This window comes from Leptidea sinapis, chromosome 45, assembly GCF_905404315.1.
Source record: "Leptidea sinapis chromosome 45, ilLepSina1.1, whole genome shotgun sequence".
Lineage (NCBI taxonomy): Eukaryota > Metazoa > Arthropoda > Insecta > Lepidoptera > Pieridae > Leptidea > Leptidea sinapis.
The window spans coordinates 3,591,206-3,610,230 of record NC_066309.1 but is presented as its reverse complement, the minus strand read 5'-3'; the positions used below and the strand labels follow the sequence as shown (position 1 = coordinate 3,610,230).

At 35.0% G+C, this 19,025-nt stretch overlaps 2 protein-coding genes across 2 annotated transcripts in view; both read left to right on the top strand.

Annotated features, from left to right (window-relative positions):
• The window catches only part of LOC126977458 (protein smoothened), a 599,797-nt gene that overhangs the window by 123,755 nt on the left and 457,017 nt on the right, over positions 1 to 19,025 (top strand). The window lies entirely within an intron of this gene.
• LOC126977549 (uncharacterized) lies at positions 14,784 to 18,490 on the top strand. The gene is made up of 3 exons (XM_050826405.1): positions 14,784 to 15,008; positions 15,196 to 15,300; positions 17,623 to 18,490. The coding sequence occupies exons 1-3, from the start codon at positions 14,868 to 14,870 to the stop codon at positions 17,719 to 17,721; spliced, it is 345 nt and encodes a 114-aa protein (XP_050682362.1). The 5' UTR covers positions 14,784 to 14,867; the 3' UTR covers positions 17,722 to 18,490.

Genomic DNA, 19,025 nt, shown 5'->3' with positions numbered 1-19,025 from the left:
AAATATCATTTACATCACGCGCCAAACTCCTGTCGTAAAATATTAAATATTTTTGTTCAACCACGCTACACAAAAAAAATATACTTTGAATAGCTTTATTCCACGAGCACTTAACTCCTATTATAAAGATTTTTCTGATATGGATGTTTTTGGGTCACCTTATAAAGAATTTAGAAAGAAATTATTTGTCAAACTTATGTAATCTTGTTACGAATGGAGAATAAAATATTTAAAGTTAATGTATTGTACACGTTTATTGTAAATGTTAACTCTTTCCCCCTTATTCATAATAGTCTGCTAACTTAAAGCATTGCTAATTCTCACTCTGTCTTCTTCTATTGACCTAAGTCAGAATGAGAAAAAACCCTCCTTAGCGGCTGTTTAAAGTTAGCGGACCATTATGAATAAGGGGGTTTGAGTTTATGTTTAGCACTAGGTATGTAATTTAACATTGTAATGTATTGTCTTCTATTTAGTAATAATATATAATTAAAAATGTAATTTTGTGTCTGTTTGATGCCAAAAAAAAAGTAATAAAACTATTTATATCAAACTAGCTGACCCGACAGACGTTGTTCTGTATATAATAAATAAAATAATGTTTTTATATTAATTTGTCAATAATATATCATTACATCAAAAATTACTTCGTAAAATATGCACCCTGCTGTCGTAATGATATTGTTTCACAGCAGAACTGTCAGACCGAGACACATCAAAGGAAAAACAAATTTGTTGTTTTTATTTAATTGAGCAGCATTTACCTATTTATTCACCTTTTAAACCTTCTCTGGACTTCCACAAATAATTCAAGACCTAAATTTGCCAAAACGATCTAGCCGTTCTCGAGTTTTAGCGAGACTAACGAACAGCAATTCATTTTTGTGTACATTGTTTCTTTATGATATAAGCTTAAATCATTTAAACGTCAACATAGACTACGAAGGCTGTGAAAAGAAAAGTAAGACGTAGACTGTCACAGACACTAAACTAATATCCTGGCCTGTTTTCATCGGTTGTCTAACAGCAAGAGACTATCTAGACGTAAAATTATCAAGGCTATACGATTGAATCACGTTGATGTGTAGCCCGGCTTAGCTTGTTATTATTATAATAATATATACTTACTTCGGAAAATTACTGATAAGATATTTTCTACGGATGTGGTTTTCAGATGATTGATTATTCAGAATCTTGTTTGAACAAATTTTCTGATATAAAGATTATCTACTTACACACAGCTACAGTGGGAAAAAATAAGCTGTTAACGTGTGCATAATACTGATATTATGCAGTAAATATTTAATATCAGGACGACCGAGCCTTGCTCGGATTTTTAAGAATGTACAAAACTTGACCAAAATAAAAACTAATAGGATTCTTTATGATCCTGATTCAAACCGGGATCTTTTGCTTTTCGGATCACCCAATGTTCCATCAGAACTATTATAGTCTTGTATATAGTGGCGAAATATACCCTCATATTCTAATGTTATTGCTTCTCATACAAAAAAACACGGATGAAACTACTTTTTTTTAAAAATTGAAACCTAGCTAGTTCGATTTATCGCCCTCGAAATCTATTTTGTCATATATTAAATATTTTTTTTAAGTAACTATGGGTAGGCCAACGAAAGGTGCCACGCACCGAACCCAAGAAACGGGAAGGGAAAAAAGGATTCGACTGCGAAAATATGCTGTTCGAAACTCTATTTCAAGTTCTTGTGAGACACTGATACCTATGTCGTGAAGAACGTTTGTTAGCTTTGAATGACACGTATTCTAAGACCTACTTAACGGGACAAGGGTTTGAATGATGCCTACTACTCGGCTAAGTCGAGTTAGTAAGTCTTTTGTGGGGCAATGTAAATGCTTTTACAACAAAATCCCAGAAAATGTTCAAAAAAAAAGTATAACGCTATTCAAAAGAATTGTTAAAAAACGTTTGTGTGGCAAAGGTTACTGTAACATAAATGACTTTCTTGAATGGGTACACCCATTACGCTGTTGTATTATTGTACAATATTACTTTGTAAACATATTTATTCGAAAAAAAAAGCCTGCTGAGTTTGTTGTGCCCATTCTTCTCAGATCTGAGGCATTCATTTTGGAATGGGTGGTACTTTCAATAAGTGATGTCACATCCTATTTTGAATTAAAATATTTGAATTTGAATGAAAACTCCTGAAAATGCCGTGCAAAACTATAATGAAGTACCTACATCATCTACTTAAACAAAAATATTCATAAAATGAAAACTACTGGACCAAACTATGTCAAATTTTTATGGGACCAAATGGCAAACATTCCGCATCAAACTAAAGAAATCCGTAAATCTGATCATAAATTTCAGCGTAATGGGTGTACATACATAAAATAATCCAATCGAATTCAACCTCCTCCTTTTTGAAGTCGGTTAAAAAAGGAATATAATAAACATGTGGCTTTTTTAATGAGAATACAGACATTGTAGTGTGAAGTATTTATTGCAAATGAATAGCTTTTGTTATATTTGTTGAAACTATAATTTTCTTACTATAATATTCTTCTTAAAACAAACTCATAAAACAAGTGAGGAGACATAGAACATGTGTTACTCACTTCATCGAGAGCATTATTACGAAGAGTAAGCAGAAAACACGCAAACATGGTGTTTTTAGTCAAGTTTTGTGGCGAAAGTATAGCATTTCGAGCTATGAACACTACTTAATCCTGTTACAAATATCCTTAAGTCTTATATGTAGGTTGCTAATGCTTACTGTTAGTTATAGTTAACATTGCTGAGCCTTTTTGAACTACCACTTTTCTTTGAAGTTAAACAAGTTTTTTGGCATGGCGTGACGCATTTTTTTGGTACTTCTCTCAGAAAAGTTATTCTTATAGCTTGTACTTTTTTGTGTAGGTTCATTTATTCAGATTAGTAGTGACTAACGATGATTGTAAGCATATAAACTGTTTTCCACGCAAGAATTTTGAAACTATTGGCTTTGTTACATAGATGGCGGGCTGGCGTGAACTCATATCGCTCAAGGTCGCTGGCATTTAGTGTCGCCTTAAATGAATGCATATCACATCATAGATGGTTCTGTCTTCGGCAGTGATATGTAACAATAATTATTTATGGAAAGGTACGGTTCTTAGATGTTTGGGTTGACTCATTATTTCCCGCCGCTATCTAGCAATAATAATTCCAGTTTAGGTTTAAAACTTATGGGTAACTCTAGTCAATTCTGAATGCGATGAAAACATATTTATAACTAGAGACAATTATTACATAGTAAAGATTCTTACCACTCGCTAAGTACAAGTATAAATTTACAGAACCCAGATGACAAAAATACCAATATAGGGGCTTATCGAAAATTAATAGTAAGTTAACCAAAAATAAGTACAATTTCATTCACCAGTGGGACGCTCCTTTGCACAGGATCCCGGATATATTATGAGTACCACAACGGGCGCCTATTTCTGCCAGTGAAGCAGTAATGAGTAACCATTACTGTGTTTCGATCTAAAGGGCGCCAAAAAAAAAAAAAACTTATGTCTCAAGGTGACGAGCGCAGATGTAGTGCCACTCAGAATTGTTGTGTTTTTTAATAATCCTGAGCGGCACTGAATTGTAATGGGCAGGGCGCATCAATTACCATCAGCTGAACGTCCTGCTCTTCTCGTCCCTTATTTTCATAAAGAAAACAATCGGTAAAACTAGCTGATATCCATTAAATTTATAAAAAAATGCGTTACAAAAACCGTTTATTTGATTTTCTCATAATCTGATTTGCTCTGAACAAATATTACACGAAATTCTGTGATAACAAAGATTATCAATGCTATCAATTGTGTCAAGCTTAAGTCACATTCAACGCCCCAAAAAATTATATTATCTTGTGACTAGTGTCATAGATAAGGTGTGTGATAAGCGTAACTATATCGTATTGGTGAGTAATTAACCGTTGTTTATATTTTTGTTGACACGTACCAAATATGTATTCGGTATGCTGAGAAACTAAAACTGCACTATATCCTTCAAAGTCATCCCCACCATCTGGATGTGTGGTGGTCCTCCACAGTGCGGTTTTCAAGGAGCTTTCTTCCACGTACTACAAAGCTGTGGAATGAGCTTCCTTGTGCAGTGTTTCCGGGACGATACGACATGGGTACCTTCAAAAAAAGCACGTACACCTTCCTTAAAGGCTGCAACGCTCTTGTGATTCCTCTGGTGTTGCAGGAGAATGTGGGCGGCGGTGAGCACTTAACACCAGGTGACCCGCTCGTTTGTCCTATAAAAAAAAAAGTTACAGACTTGTGTATTTAAATGCAGTGCCGCTGCAGGAATGAACGGAATATCTAGGTAGAGCGTGATTGTCATTTTTTTAATGAAAATACGGGACGAGCGGGACGTTCAGCTGATGTTAATTGATACGCCCTGCCCATTAAAATGCAGTGCCGGTAAGGATTCTTGAATAGGGCAAAAATTCTGAGCGGAACTGCAATTGCGCTTGTCACCTTGAGACATAAGATGTTAAGTCTCATTTGCCTAGTAATTTCACTAGCTACTGCGCCCTTCAGACCGAAACACAGTAATGCTTACACATTATTGCTTCACGGCAGAAATAGGCGCCGTTGTGATACTCATAATCTAGCCGGCATTCTGTGCAAAGGAGCCTCCCACTGGTAACTTCTGTTTGAATGTATTAGGACGACATCTGGAATAATCGTTTTTTCGCTGGTTGCCCGATACCAAAACTCGATTGGTTTAAGTTTAAATGAAACTAGCCGTTCCCGTCCGCTAGCTGGGCCTATTTTAAAGGGAACTAAATTTAATTGAATTAATCTTGTTAGAAATTCAATAAAAAAATAAGTAGGCATCACGGACTAGTAAAATAAGAAGGACTCCGCGCCATGATATTAGCAAGTGAAGCACCTTTATGCTAGTGTGTGTGTGCGGTTACGGGGTATACCAGTTACACAATTTTTTCTCCCTTAAATAATCATATATCCACAAATACTTTTATAGTATTGTTTTTACACTTCTTCACAACGCATGATCTGTCACAACTCACAGACGATGGCAAATCTCATAATGGCGGCCGATCGGCTTGTATTAGTGTAAGTGTATGCGTGGGGCTATGTATTTACACGTTTACCGGCTTGTTTTGGTGCCTCAATGTTATGTAAGGTGACACGGAGTCCTTCTTATTTTACTCGTCCATGGTAGCCATAAACCATCTTGGATAAATTTCACATCGAATGGTGGTAGTTTCATGTCGATACGATCAATGGTTTAGGCGTGATTGAGGCTCAAACAAAGACCTTTTTCATTATATATAAATAGATTATTTATTTATATTTTTACTAAAAGTAATTGATTTTAGGGTAACTCGTACCCTTGTATTCTTATAAGTATGCGCATTTAATATTTTAGTTGTAATTGAAAGAAAGTTTCATTAAAGCTTCCACTGTTGATAATCGACAAGGAACCTACATTTTTAGGTTAACATACTTTTTTACAATCAAGTTTAACAGATAAACAACATTGTTTATCGTATAATTGTATTAGTAGTAGTAGGTAAGTACTATTCGACACAACACAAATAAAAAATGGAGTACTAAATGTTTAATTTTACTTCTCGTTTGTGTTAATTCCACCACTTACGTTGTTTCCGCTTTGGAGAGTGCTAACTAAAAAAAATTTGCGAAATGGACACATAAGATATTTATTCAAAACACAAAAATAATTATGTATTTCTGCAATATAACATCTTATGTCTCAATGTGACGAGCGCCACTCGGAATATTTGGGTTTTTTAAGAATCCTGGGTGGCACTGTAGGTATTCTAATATGTCTCGCACCTTATCTTCTGTAGATCCTTAAATCTTCTGTAGATTCTTCTGTTCTTCTTCGAGGGCGTCCTTTTGGAGGGCTCGCCATCATGTGGCACAAGGGTTTATTTCCAAACGTAATACCGGTTGAATGTTTAAATAATAGGATACAGACGGTGCGTGTGTGTCTTCATTCGGTTTCATTTCTGTTAGTGAATGTGTATATGCCGACGGACCAAAGTGAGAATGTTGAAGAGTTTACAGAGTGTTTGGCACAAATTATAGAGGAATCCGATGTCCAGGTAGCATATATCCTGGGCGACTTAAATGCTCATCCAGGTGCTAGGTTCGGTAAGCAGTTATCAAAATTTTGTGATGATATGATGTGGGAATGGGCCGACCTTAACCTTTTGGGGGATAACCCTAACATGTATACATTTCATGTGTTGCGAGCGGTAGCAAGAGATGGTTGGATCACTGTGTTACGACCAGATAGGGGTGGGATACCATTGTTGGAGCCTACGTCACTCATGACGTCAGATGGTCCGATCATCACCCATTGAGTATCGAGTGTGATATCACCGGGGTGGCGACTAACTGTGCCATTTATAGTACACTCGATACACAAAAATTTGTAAGATGGGGCGAGAGATCAAGTGACGAAATAAACGCCTACTGTGAATTTTGTTTTAATAATTTAGATTTATTTTGTGATCCACCTGTGTGTGAATGTACTAATATTATGATGTGTAGTCATAGACAAGATTATAATTTATATATAGATAATTATTACAGGCACATTGTCGACGTCCTGCAGAGTGCAGCTATTGTAAGTTCTTCTCCATGTGAACATAAGCAGACAGGAAAACCAACGAGACAAAAAAGAGTACCTGGTTGGAACTATCACGTCAGGGATAGCCACGCAAAAGCTAGGCTTTATTTTAGATGTTGGACATTGGCTGGCAGGCCTTCCAGCGGACTAGAATATGATAACATGCGGAGAAGTCGTACTGTATTTAAAAATAAAATTAAATGGTGTCTTAAGAACGAAGAGAGTATTAAAATGAATATTTTGGCTTTACATAAGAGAAATAAGAATTTTGTAAAATTTTGGAATGCAACCAAAAAACTAAATTATAAACAGACCTTACCTGTGTCAGTAGAGGGTTGCCAGACTCCGTCAGATATAGCCGAAGTATTTGCAAAAAGGTTTAAAGTTAACCCTCTGACTGTAGAGTATATGTCCGAGCCGAAAACATATCATAAAGATGATGATATAGAATTCACAAGCAAAGATATCGCGAAAGTCATCATGAGTATGAAGAGAGGCAAATCTCCGGGACACGATGGGCTCAGTATCGAGCATATACTCTGGGCCAGTGATAAAATATTTAATCATTTAAGTTGTCTTTTTAATCTTTGTATCAAATTTGCATACTTACCGGAAGCTCTAATGCATACGTTAGTTGTACCTATTGTCAAGAATAAAACAGGCGATCTTAGTAGTACAACGAACTATCGACCTATCTCCTTAGGCACTATAATAGGTAAAATATTAGAACGTCTTATACACCCTGTACTGCTTGAGAACATTAAGATTGATGATGCTCAATTTGGTTTCCGTGCCGGTCTTTCGACGGATGCCGCTATTGTTAGCCTGAAGGGCGCTGTGAGTCACTACACAACTCGTCACACGTCCGTATACGCTTGCTTCTTAGACCTTAGCAGCGCTTTTGACTTGGTTAACTATAACATCCTATGGACAAAGTTGTTGGCCTCACAGGTGCCTAAAAGTGTGGTCAATTTGCTGAGATTCTGGTACGGAGGACAAACGAACTCTGTAAAATGGGGCGACGCAACATCTAGCAAGTATAGGTTAGAATGTGGAGTTCGTCAAGGTGGGGTGACCTCTCCTGATCTTTTTAACCTGTATGTGAATGGTTTGATCGAGGAGCTCAGAGGTACCAAAGTCGGCTGTCACGTAGGAAATGTTTGTGTCAGTAACCTTAGCTATGCTGATGATATGGTGCTTCTCAGCCCCTCGATCAAGGGGTTGAGGAAGCTGCTTTCAGTCTGTGAGCATTATGCTAATGCTCATGGTCTGAAATATAACGTTTCCAAAACCAAAATGATGGTGTTCCCTGCAGGTGGTGGTCCGGATATGGTACCTGAGGTGTATCTAAACGGAACGGTTATTAGTGTTGTTAAGCAGTTCAAATATTTAGGTCACGTGCTTACGGAGAGGCTGCAAGATGACGAAGATATATATAGCGAGATAGATAAGCGAGAACGAAGGGCCCTCGCTGTTAGAGGAAACATGCTTGCACGACGGTTCGCTAAATGCAGTAGGGATGTAAAGACTACCCTATTCAAAGCTTACTGCCTAGGCATGTACACCTGTCAGCTGTGGGTAACATTTACACACAAAGCATTTAGAAGAATAAGGGTCCAGTATAATGATACATACAGGGCCTTTATGAATCTTCCGAGATGCTGCAGCGCATCAGGCATGTTCGTGGAGGGTGGGGTCCCTGACTTCTTCGCTGTAATAAGAACAAGAATCGCGACATGTTGGAGTCGATTGCGCAGCTCAAAAAATAAAATCCTCACGGCTATATCTGACGATATCAGGAGCCCTATATATAAACGATGGATATCTGTTCACATGGAGAATAACAAAAAATAAATTGGACATGTAATTAATATTATGAATTTTTATATTTTTATATTTTGGACACCACACCCTTATACAGTGATGGTTTTCTAGTTTTTAAGTTTACTTTTAATTATAATAAATAATTAATGTTAACTATGGGACGTAATTGGCCTGAAATAAAAGAATTATTATTATTATTATTATTATTATTATCTCGTAGTTACGTCTAACATAATAAATTTTCTCAAAGTACGTAGTTGGTAGACTATTATTTACGTGTTCGTTAACTCGTAGGTAAAATCCATCTATATCACTTTTATACAACTTTAAATATGGCAGAGACAAACATTTAACTTTAATTTTGAAATTTCGCAAGCGTCATTGTTAAGCGTTTTCCCAATCACGTTATTGAATACACTTTTTACTTACAGCCAAGGTTATTTAAAAAAACATTTACGGTCTTACAAAATATAAAATTAGTATAAAGTTATACCTGAGAATAAACCTAGAAAATACAAAATGTTTACTTACAAATAGACATTTTGCTTATGATCGGATAATTGTGACGTATAACGTTTCCCGCGTTTATTTGCAAGGCTGTTTGACATTCGGAAACTTCATAATTATCATCGTATTGACAGTGTTGTCAGCGAAAAATACTTCTTCATAAAATTCCTTGTTAATTCTCAAATATAACTTTATACTAAGTTTATTTATACGGCCGTTAAGGTTTTATCATTAATTATCCATAATCCATGTCATGAAACAAAAGAATAACTGAATAAGACAAGCAAAACTTTAAACCTTGATTTTAATCTAAGCCTCAGATCATTTATGCGTCGAGATAGACTGTGACAGCTGTGAAAACGTCGAAAAAAATGAGTTTAGAACAAAACTCTACTCTGAGCAATTCTCGCACACTAACACAAAGAATCATATACAAATTGCGAGTGTAAGACGTAGCTTGTCACGCACACTAAACTAATATTCCTGCCCTGTAAGCAAGACACTATCTAGACGTATAAATTATCTAAGATTTTGGCAATATTTTCACCTTTTAGTATTTGTTCCAAATCTTTTTCTACTATAATTATTAGTATGAAGTACAATGGTCGATGCCAATGACACTTAGCAGCTGCACTTTGTACGCGTTTGACAACTATATCGGATTTAAGTGACAAAATCATTAAGTGCAGGTGGACTGATGTTGATTATAATACAGTTTACTTCCTACATGTACCTAATTAAATTGACTATATCGGCTAATGACAGTTTGTTAAATTAATATTACTGTAGGTACGTAAAGTGTCTCAAGGTGAAATTTATACCGACGATCTCTTCGCCGACTGGTTGTCTCTGACCTCTACTGCTAAGCTATGGTTCCCAGTTTCAAAGCCTGATAGGTGTAAATGTTCTTATAAATATATACATAAACAGTAAATAACTGAGTACAGTAATTTGGACACTAACTTAGTAGAGTAATTTACACTTTCTTACCTCTGTTAAGTTATATTTTGATAATTTGGTGTCAAAAAAGTGTAATAAATAGATATACAGCTTTAATAAGTTCACCACCGAACATTAAGATGCGAAATTCCACCCACATGATGTTGACGTCTGCCATTCTACAACCGCTCGTTTCGCGAGATACAACAAGATGAGAATCAACTACCGGTTGCGGTTTTCCCGAACTGATATGACTTAGGGACCTTTAAGCATAGAGCATGCTCCCTAGTCCCTCTTAAAAGACCAGCAACCCATCTCTCTACCTCCGGTATTACGAATGTCCCGTGAAACCCTTATCTGTTTGCCCACTCTTGTATAAAAAAAAAGGGCTCCTTGGTTGGCTTAATATCTCGTTTATTTTTCCAGGCACATTGTTGAATGATTGAAATATAGTTTCTCACATCTAGGTCCTGGTGGTCTGGTCCGGGTGGTTTGAAGGTCAATCATAGCATCCTGTTTTGTCTTGGAGCTGTCTGAGTCAGTATATATCTCATTGTCAACTTAATAATATTTCTCCAGTAGTTATCTACCACAGTTGGAGAGTAGCCTCCTCCAATATTCAATGAACCAGAAGAAAAAAAATCTGACTGGTGATTTGGCACTTCTAACGGCTTTTAAATGTTTTCTTTTCCTTCCTATTAGTTAATCTCGCGCCGTGGTGCGTTAACAACACACCCTAGTATGAAACGCTTACATAAACTTGTAAAATTTTAACCGACTTCATAAAAGGAGGAGGTTCTCAATTCGTCGGTATGTTTTTTTATATATGATTCTGTATACCTGAAATAAAAAGTAAAATACAATACAGTCCTTGAACATGGGGTCCCGATTGTAACTTGGAATGAAGAGTAATGTCAAGATATATTGAAAATTCCACAGCTTACATATCATTCCCGTTTAAAAAAACACTTGTATCACATTTTAACGTTGAGCGTAGTAATAAAATAAATTTTCTTTTATTAATCTTTAACATTAGACAAACTTAAACTAGTACACAATGTCATAAGTAATTTGGCTTTTCATTTTGAACAGAAGTGAAATTTTATCCGCGAACAATACTAAAAATAAAACTGAAAAGTAAACTACTTAATTTAAATAATGTTTAAAGTTAATTTCTTATTTTTTACTGTTACAAAAAAGAACAAAAAAAAATTATACGCCTAACAGATTTTAAGAGCAAAGTTATTACATACAGATTACTACCAATAAAGAGCATTTTAATCTAGTATTGAAATCGAATGGATGCCAGTAGTACAAAAGCTCTCCAAATTCATGGCGCACCAAATTCGATTGGCGGAGATCTTTTGGTATACCCAACACATGGATGAGTGGTGGCTATCGAAAGTAAGGGAGAATGCCTGGCTGTTGGCCTGGACATAGCGAAGGCCTTTGATCGTGGCACAAGACGCTTCTCACGAAATTCCTTCATTTGGGCTTTCCAAGAATCTAAGTGAACCTTCAGCTTCGTTCGTTGTCGACGGTTATTGCTGGAACTCGAAGCCCGTGAACGCCGGAGTTCCCCAAGCCTTTGTGCTATCTGCTACACTGTTTCTTATGCATAATATCAACGATATGTTGGACATCTCAAACATACATTGCTATGAAGACGACAGCACTGGTGATGCCGTATACACGGCCCATGCAGGTGTCTTTCGGGAAATCGTGGACCAGTGCCGGTGAAACTTGTGTCTCCTATCTTCTCTTAAACCAATAAAATGTCCAAATTAATCCCTACAAAAACTCAAAATTTGCGCATTGACTACTAAAAATTCCCGTTTCTCGTATGCACGCTCTTCAACAAAACCACCCTTAAAGCTTCGCCTTGTATCGGAATACTGTGTCTCGAAATCTTGAGCGATTCAGCGGTCATCTGGATGAAAGCCAAATTGACTTCGAAGAAGCTGGGCGTCATTGATAGAACTCGGCAATAGTTCAAACTGGCACACATTCTAGCGCTCTACAAAGAGCAGGCCACATATGGAGTATTGCTGTCATCTCTGGTTTTGTCCACCCCATTTGACCGCTTGCAACGCCAAGCTGCTCGAATTTTCTGGGATACATTCCACTGTGAACGGCTCGATCACTTTACGTTGCGTAGAGACGTCGCTTCATTGTGTCTTTTCTACCGCATCTATTACGGGTGTTCCGAAGAGCTGTTTGGCCTGATTCCTTCCACCAAATTCCACCTTCGCACGACACGCCATAAATTTAAATACCATCCCCACCATCTGGATGTGTGGCGTTTCTCCATACTGCGGTTTTCAAGAAACTTTCTTCTACGTACGACAACCCGTTCGCTCGTTTGTCCTTCTCTTCCAAGCGAATTTCACTGTTTGGTACCTAATACAGATATAATTGAATAGTTCCATTTAATATAATAATATTTCCAACTGGACATTTCATAGCATTTTTGAGAAGTCAAGCAAAACACACAATCACACTCTATGACAGTTGAAAGTTGAAACAAAACAGTAGGTACTCTCGGTCTATACCCTATACGAACTTCCTCTTTCGACATATTGTGTCGTAATCAGAAAGAAAAAATAGTGTGACATTGAAGCTGTGTATTTCCATTGGTGATATAATGTTGCCCACCTACATTTTTCCACAATAGCTTAGGGAACTTATCACATACAAAAAAAAAGACGTGTGGCACTCGGGGACTGCCGCGGTAAAGCTATTGCATAGCATTTTTTATCAACTTATGCAATTATAATTGATTTATTTATTTAAGTTATGGAGTATTTGTTTCCTTTGTTTTTTTTTTCTTTGATATTAATTGAAGTTACACTTTTTGAGCGTGGTGACCGATAAGAAAACTTTTTTTTTCTTTTATTAAATAAATGAGAAGTTAATATTGTTCAAAATATTTTTATTATCTTACAATACATGTAGGTTATTCAGGAATATTTATCATTGAAACTATAGGTTTATGGTAACTGAAATAAGAAACATAAGTTTCAGATTGATATCTTCTAAATATCTGGAAAATACCGCGTCAATGGTGGTCCCATATTTTATTATGGATTCTTGTGGATCATTCATTCATTTTCAAATTCAATATTTTCGAAAGAAAAGTTGTCAAACGTTCTGATTTTTTATCAGCGAAGTTGATGTTGAAATCGCCAGCCAAAATAAGTGGATTTTTACTACCATTTGTACCAAGTATTTTTGACCCTTCTTCAGTGTACTCCAGTTGCTCGGATTATTTTTTGGATACACTAAGTGATCCGAAAAAGTTAAAAGAAACTGATAAATTTATTTTGTTATTATGTTTTATATTTTAACACAAGATGGCACTCGTTTCCCATTGAGTGGACCACAACTGTCGACTAACACATTTTCATATTATTAATATTTCAAAAATAATAATGAAAATAAAAAAGTAATATAAAAGTAAATAATGAAAATAAAATATTGAGGCTATTTTTGATAAAATTAATTAAAAAAAAAGCAAACGGGAAGTGAGTAAAATTTAACTTGCAAGATTTGATTACAGACAGACAACGGGACAAGTGAAACTAAATAAAAATACTTGGCATAATAATAAAAATAAAAAAAACGTGATAAAAAAAAATAAAGAAATGAAAAAAAATCAAGAGGTATCCCAGGCTCGAACCTGGGACCTTCTGCACAAAAAGCATCGTGATAACCGCTGTTCCATGGCAACTGTAGTGCCCGAGGCGAAATATCTATATACATCTAGTATGGGGTTTGTTAGGATATTTGACTTTACGGAATTTCTGGATTCAGTCTCCACCCAGCCCCGCGATAGAAGCTATGCAATAGCTTAATAAAATGATTATTTACGATATTATGTCATGTTCCCATGGTTTATCTGAACATATTCTGTTTACCGTATTCCAGAAAAACTCTTAGATCAAGATAAGAGAGAGAGAGAGAAATCTAGATCAGGATTCTCTAGAAAATGTGTTAAGTAGACCGAGTATATACATTATTCGATAATGAATTGGATGATGATTGATGGTGAACTACTAAAAACGACTCTTATTCGCTTCTCATTTATCAGTAATCAGTCTGTTTTCAATTTACGTAATATAAAACGTTACATTATATACATCTTTTTTTCAAAATATTATCGATGCTTGATGTTTACATCAAATGTAATCATTATTATAACATAATACAATAATTATTTGACTATAATGTATTTAGATCGACACACCTAACCTCACGTTTCATCGGTGTTGAGTGAGCAGGAATCGTAAGTAAAGAAAATTTAATAATATAATTATAGTTTGTTTTTATAAAAAATACAGTTGTTATTACTTATGCGACAGGTGTCTAGGATTAAACATCTTGAAATGGAATGAAATAATAACATGTTTCCAATGTGACAATTGATATTTTACGCTCAAAGGTTTTTTAAACAAACATCTTAAAGCGGATTTTTTTTACATTTTAGTTAATTATTTTTATAACTACAGTCATCCCGTGATCAAGATGAAACAAATTTGAAACAATCGGTGCACACCAGTAGTCCAAGTGGAGCTACAAAGTAAAGTAGAACTAACTAGTAAGGCTGATGGTCTTACAGTTTTTCTAGATTATAGTCTTCACACTAGGCAGTCTTTAGGTCTCCCCCATTGTTATATTGTATCAGTGTCAGTACATCGTTCGTAAATTAGGTTTTAGATTGATTGCAATCATAATTTTTATGGAATTAGTAAAATAGCTGCTGGCAGCATTATTCAATGAGCTGTCAAATTTCTGGTAAACGTCAGTTGTAGATACCATTGACACTTGACAGTAATTGTCACTGTCAGATGTCCACAAAATATATGAAATATTCAAGATCTTGTCATTTTTAATTTTTATATCAAAATCAATTTGCAACTTCTTGTTAGTTGCACAAGTTTTTATGGGATCAAAAGCAAGTAAAATTCTGAGCGATCCGAAAATGGCAGCTGAGCTTCAAAACTTCATAAAGGGTGCAGTTGCACAAGATAAAGTTGTAGTGTTCTCAAAATCTTATTGTCCGTACTGTAAATTAGCTAAAGATGTAAGTACTTATCTGACTTAAATATTTTTATTTCCCCAGACAAATAGTGATAATATTAGGTCGTTGGAATTGCTTCTAAAGTTATTCAATTTATATTTAATTGTTGTAATGAAAATCTCTACGGAAAATATGTTCTAAAACCTTCTTCAAAATTTTTTAAAGTAACACAAAATTCATTTATTTCCAGGTATTTGTTAAGGTTAAACAACCTATCAAAGTCTATGAGCTAGATGAAAGGGAAGATGGAAATGAAATACAGGAGACTTTGGCACAAATTACTGGTTTCAGAACTGTAAGTTCTTTTTTAAATTATAGGAAAACCTCATATTTTAAATATATATTTCATAAGAAAATAGTATGCATATACCAATTGGTGACATCATAAAATTTTAAGTGTGAATCATTTAGTTTTTACTTCCTGTTAACTTTTGGTTGTTCAAGTTAGGTATGAAAAAGAAATTTGAAATGATGGAAATTAGAAAGTTTCATTGCAATCGACCATATTTACCTAATATTTGAAGTGTTAAAGGCATGACTGTAGTTCTATACACACATTTTGATTTTACTTAACACATTCACTGCCAGTAAAATAAATAAAAATAATAGCTGGGAACCTACTTAAGGCAAATACTTCTTAAGGCGAATTTTGATTAAATATTTGGTACATATGAATATTTGAAAATATGGATAAATGAATATTCATTTTTGTATGTCGACTATATTGTCAGAGTTGCCTCACAAAGCAACATTGACTCGCCTTAAACACTGCCAATTTACTGACTACTACAAAATGAACGGGACACTCGCTCAGATCCGAGTGGAAGACACCGCTACTATCACCCTGTTCTACTTGTATCCGAGAAGTGAACAGTGAATGTGTTAATAGGTACTAGTTGCTTCTCTCAACTTCACACACAACAAATTTGATTGTATAGGTATTAAAAATGTAAAACCTTGCTGTTTTGAATAGTAATATTAGTTACAATGTTATTATTTTAACGAACTCTTATGTTTGTTTTTTAATATGCAACATTATTTTTTTCATTGTCTGGGATCTGTTGTAAAATAAGTAAATGCATATATCACCCAACAAAAGACTTACTATTCAACCAAATAGTAGATACATCAAGTTTATTTGTTATTGCTTAGATTATTTATATGTCTAGATAGAGTTTAGTGTGAGTGAGTGCGAGGCGAGTCAGCATCTCCTGATGATGCCTTGTTGCTAGGCGAAACACTTGTCCAATTGGTTGAAGACACATCTTAGCGGAATTTACATTCGACTAAGAAGACTCACAACATTTGATTAATTATGTGTGTGGACGCGTGTTGAATTGTTTAAAGACAAATATTGGCGGAATTAACTCAAAAAAAAATATAAATGATAAAAAAAATAATAAAATAAAAAATTTAAGTTACAATATATTATGTCATAATATTATTATATTTATCTTATATATAAAATTCTCATGTCACAATGTTCATTCCCGTACTCCTCCGAAAAAGCGCTTGACCGGTTCTCATGAAATTTTGTGAGCATATTGAGTAGGTCTGAGAATCGGCCAACATTTTTCATACCACTAAATGTTAAGGGTGGTCCACACGAAATTTTTTTTTTAATATTTTTGACATTTTTTTTTAATTTGTATGATTATGAGTCAGCATTAAAAAATACATACAACTTCAAATTTTCAGCCATCTACGATCAGTTACTTTTGTATCGCGATTTTAATATCGGCAAAACAACATTTGCTGGGTCAGCTAGTAATATATATTATAGTTTTATTCCTGATTCATATTTGACTGTGTGTTTCTTCATTATCTAAAGAAATTTAACCTCTTTGACATAATTTATACATATGTTTCCAATATCTTGCTCATCAGTTACTGATAACAGTAACTTCAGTTATGATAGACGATAACAATTTGGAAGTCTATTTTTGATTGAAAAGTAATTTTTTTTTAATGAGAAAAAGTTACAAGATTTGCAAGGTGTTCACCTGATATATTCTTGATAGATTCTCGTCACTTTGAGACATAAGATATTAAGTCCGAGTAGCCCACAGATTTTACTAGATATCCTTCAAACCAAATAATAATTCTTTTATATTACTGCTTTAGGGCAGATAGAGGCGCCATGTGGTACACCCACCTCTTTTAATTGATGAAAATAAAGGATGACATGAGCAGGACGTTCAACTGATGGTAATTGATACACACTACCCTAGCAATGCAGCGCCACTCAGGATTCTTGAAAAACCCAAAAATTCTGAGTGGCAATACAACTGCACTTGTCACCTTGAGACATGAGATGTTAAGTCTCATATGCACAGTAATTTCACTAGCTATGGTGCCCTTCAGGCAGAAATAGGTGCCGTTTTGGTACCCATAATCTAGCCAGCATCTGTGCAAAGGGTTCTCCCACTGATGTTTACTATATATATACCAGCTAGAGTACCTTCAAACCGACAATAATTATTTTACATAGTAATGTAATGTAAGCAGTAGCTTTAGGGCAAAAAGAGCCGCCATCTCTGTTTAGTATTAAGATAGTCACGGAAGAGTTTCCTTTTTTCTTCATGCATTTGTTATGTTGATATTTTTTTTATTACAGGTACCCCAGGTTTTCATAAATGGGAACTGTGTCGGAGGTGGGTCAGATGTGAAAGCCTTATTTGACTCTGGCAAACTGCAACCAATGCTTATTGGGTAGTTATTTGAAATTTAATGTAAACAAAATTTAATTTGTTATTATTTCACAAATATTTTTTTTAGAGATTATTATATTTTGGTAAAAATATGGTATCGTTTGGCAGGTAGGCCTCGTCTCTTCCACAACTCCCATGTAGTTAAAAGGCATAGTAGAAGCATCGCTTCCCGGGGCTTATATTTAAAAACAAAACTCGAAGGTTGTTATATGTCTGGTGTGCAACCAAGTCCCAAGCTCGCTTTGTATCGTATATGGCCTTAAAAATAAATGTCTCTTTACATAATCAGTATACAAACTTTCTTCTAAATACATTTAATTTATTTATATTTTATTCGTTATTGAGGAGAATTGAAATGGCCGAAAACTCAAGAGCGTTCGACTTCAAATTTCGCCCACAGCATGTGTGTCTGAATGTCACACTAGGAATAAAAATTGATTCCTTTAGAATTCTATTTGATGTAATTTCTAATATACTAGATACTACTACCGCTTCGGAAACAAATAGCGCTCTGAGAGTCAAGAAGCGGCGCAAGAAACTCCCAGCGTTCTTTTTTTGCAATGTCAGTCCGTTTAATCTGATTTAAGTCAAAAACACTTTTTTTTATCTGAACCTCATCTCTGAACTCCTGCCAGACGATACTAGATCCAACTCTTATATTTATTTATATTATATGTTGCGTACTTAAAAAGTACTAGTAGAACATACTTATGTGAAAATAACTGTTGTATTATGTTGTATATTTTTATAATGAAATAAATAGTTACTTCAAAATGTGTTTATGTGCTCCCGTTTACCTTTTATGATTATATTTTCATAAATAAAACTGAAAACAAAATCTTATGAACGATGCGGGACTCGAACCTGCGACCTCACGCGTTCTCTCTTTCCGACTGAGCCAACCGTTCGAGTGACGCATCTTCATAAAATCTTGTCATCTCAACTGTCAGATTGTGGCTTCATCTACAGGATGTACTTTACAGTTGATAACCTGCTCAACCCAAAAGATGTCGCTCTTGCAGTTCTAAGCAATTTGTTATGTTTTAAAGTGATAACCCTCACTTTAAAACAACAAATTAATTATATTTTCTTCAAGCTAGGTAAGCTTCATTAATTTATAATCTGTCCATAATAATTATAATGTGTCCATTATAGTTATGTAAATATTTTTGAGAACGCTCATGCTGACAGGAGAAATCAGGAGGGTATTAATTCTAGAGATTCTCATAAATCCCTCACATAAAGTCACTTGTACGTTGCCACCCTAAACGTTTTATTATGCTTGAGGGATGAAAACATAAGATTCTCT

Coding starts and splice junctions, on each gene's coding strand:
- LOC126977549 (XM_050826405.1), top strand. CDS start 14,868: ATGGGATCAAAAGCAAGTAAAATTCTGAGCGATCCGAAAATGGCAGCT. Junction 15,009..15,195: donor ACTGTAAATTAGCTAAAGAT/GTAAGTACTTAT, acceptor ATTTATTTCCAG/GTATTTGTTAAGGTTAAACA. Junction 15,301..17,622: donor AAATTACTGGTTTCAGAACT/GTAAGTTCTTTT, acceptor TTTTTATTACAG/GTACCCCAGGTTTTCATAAA.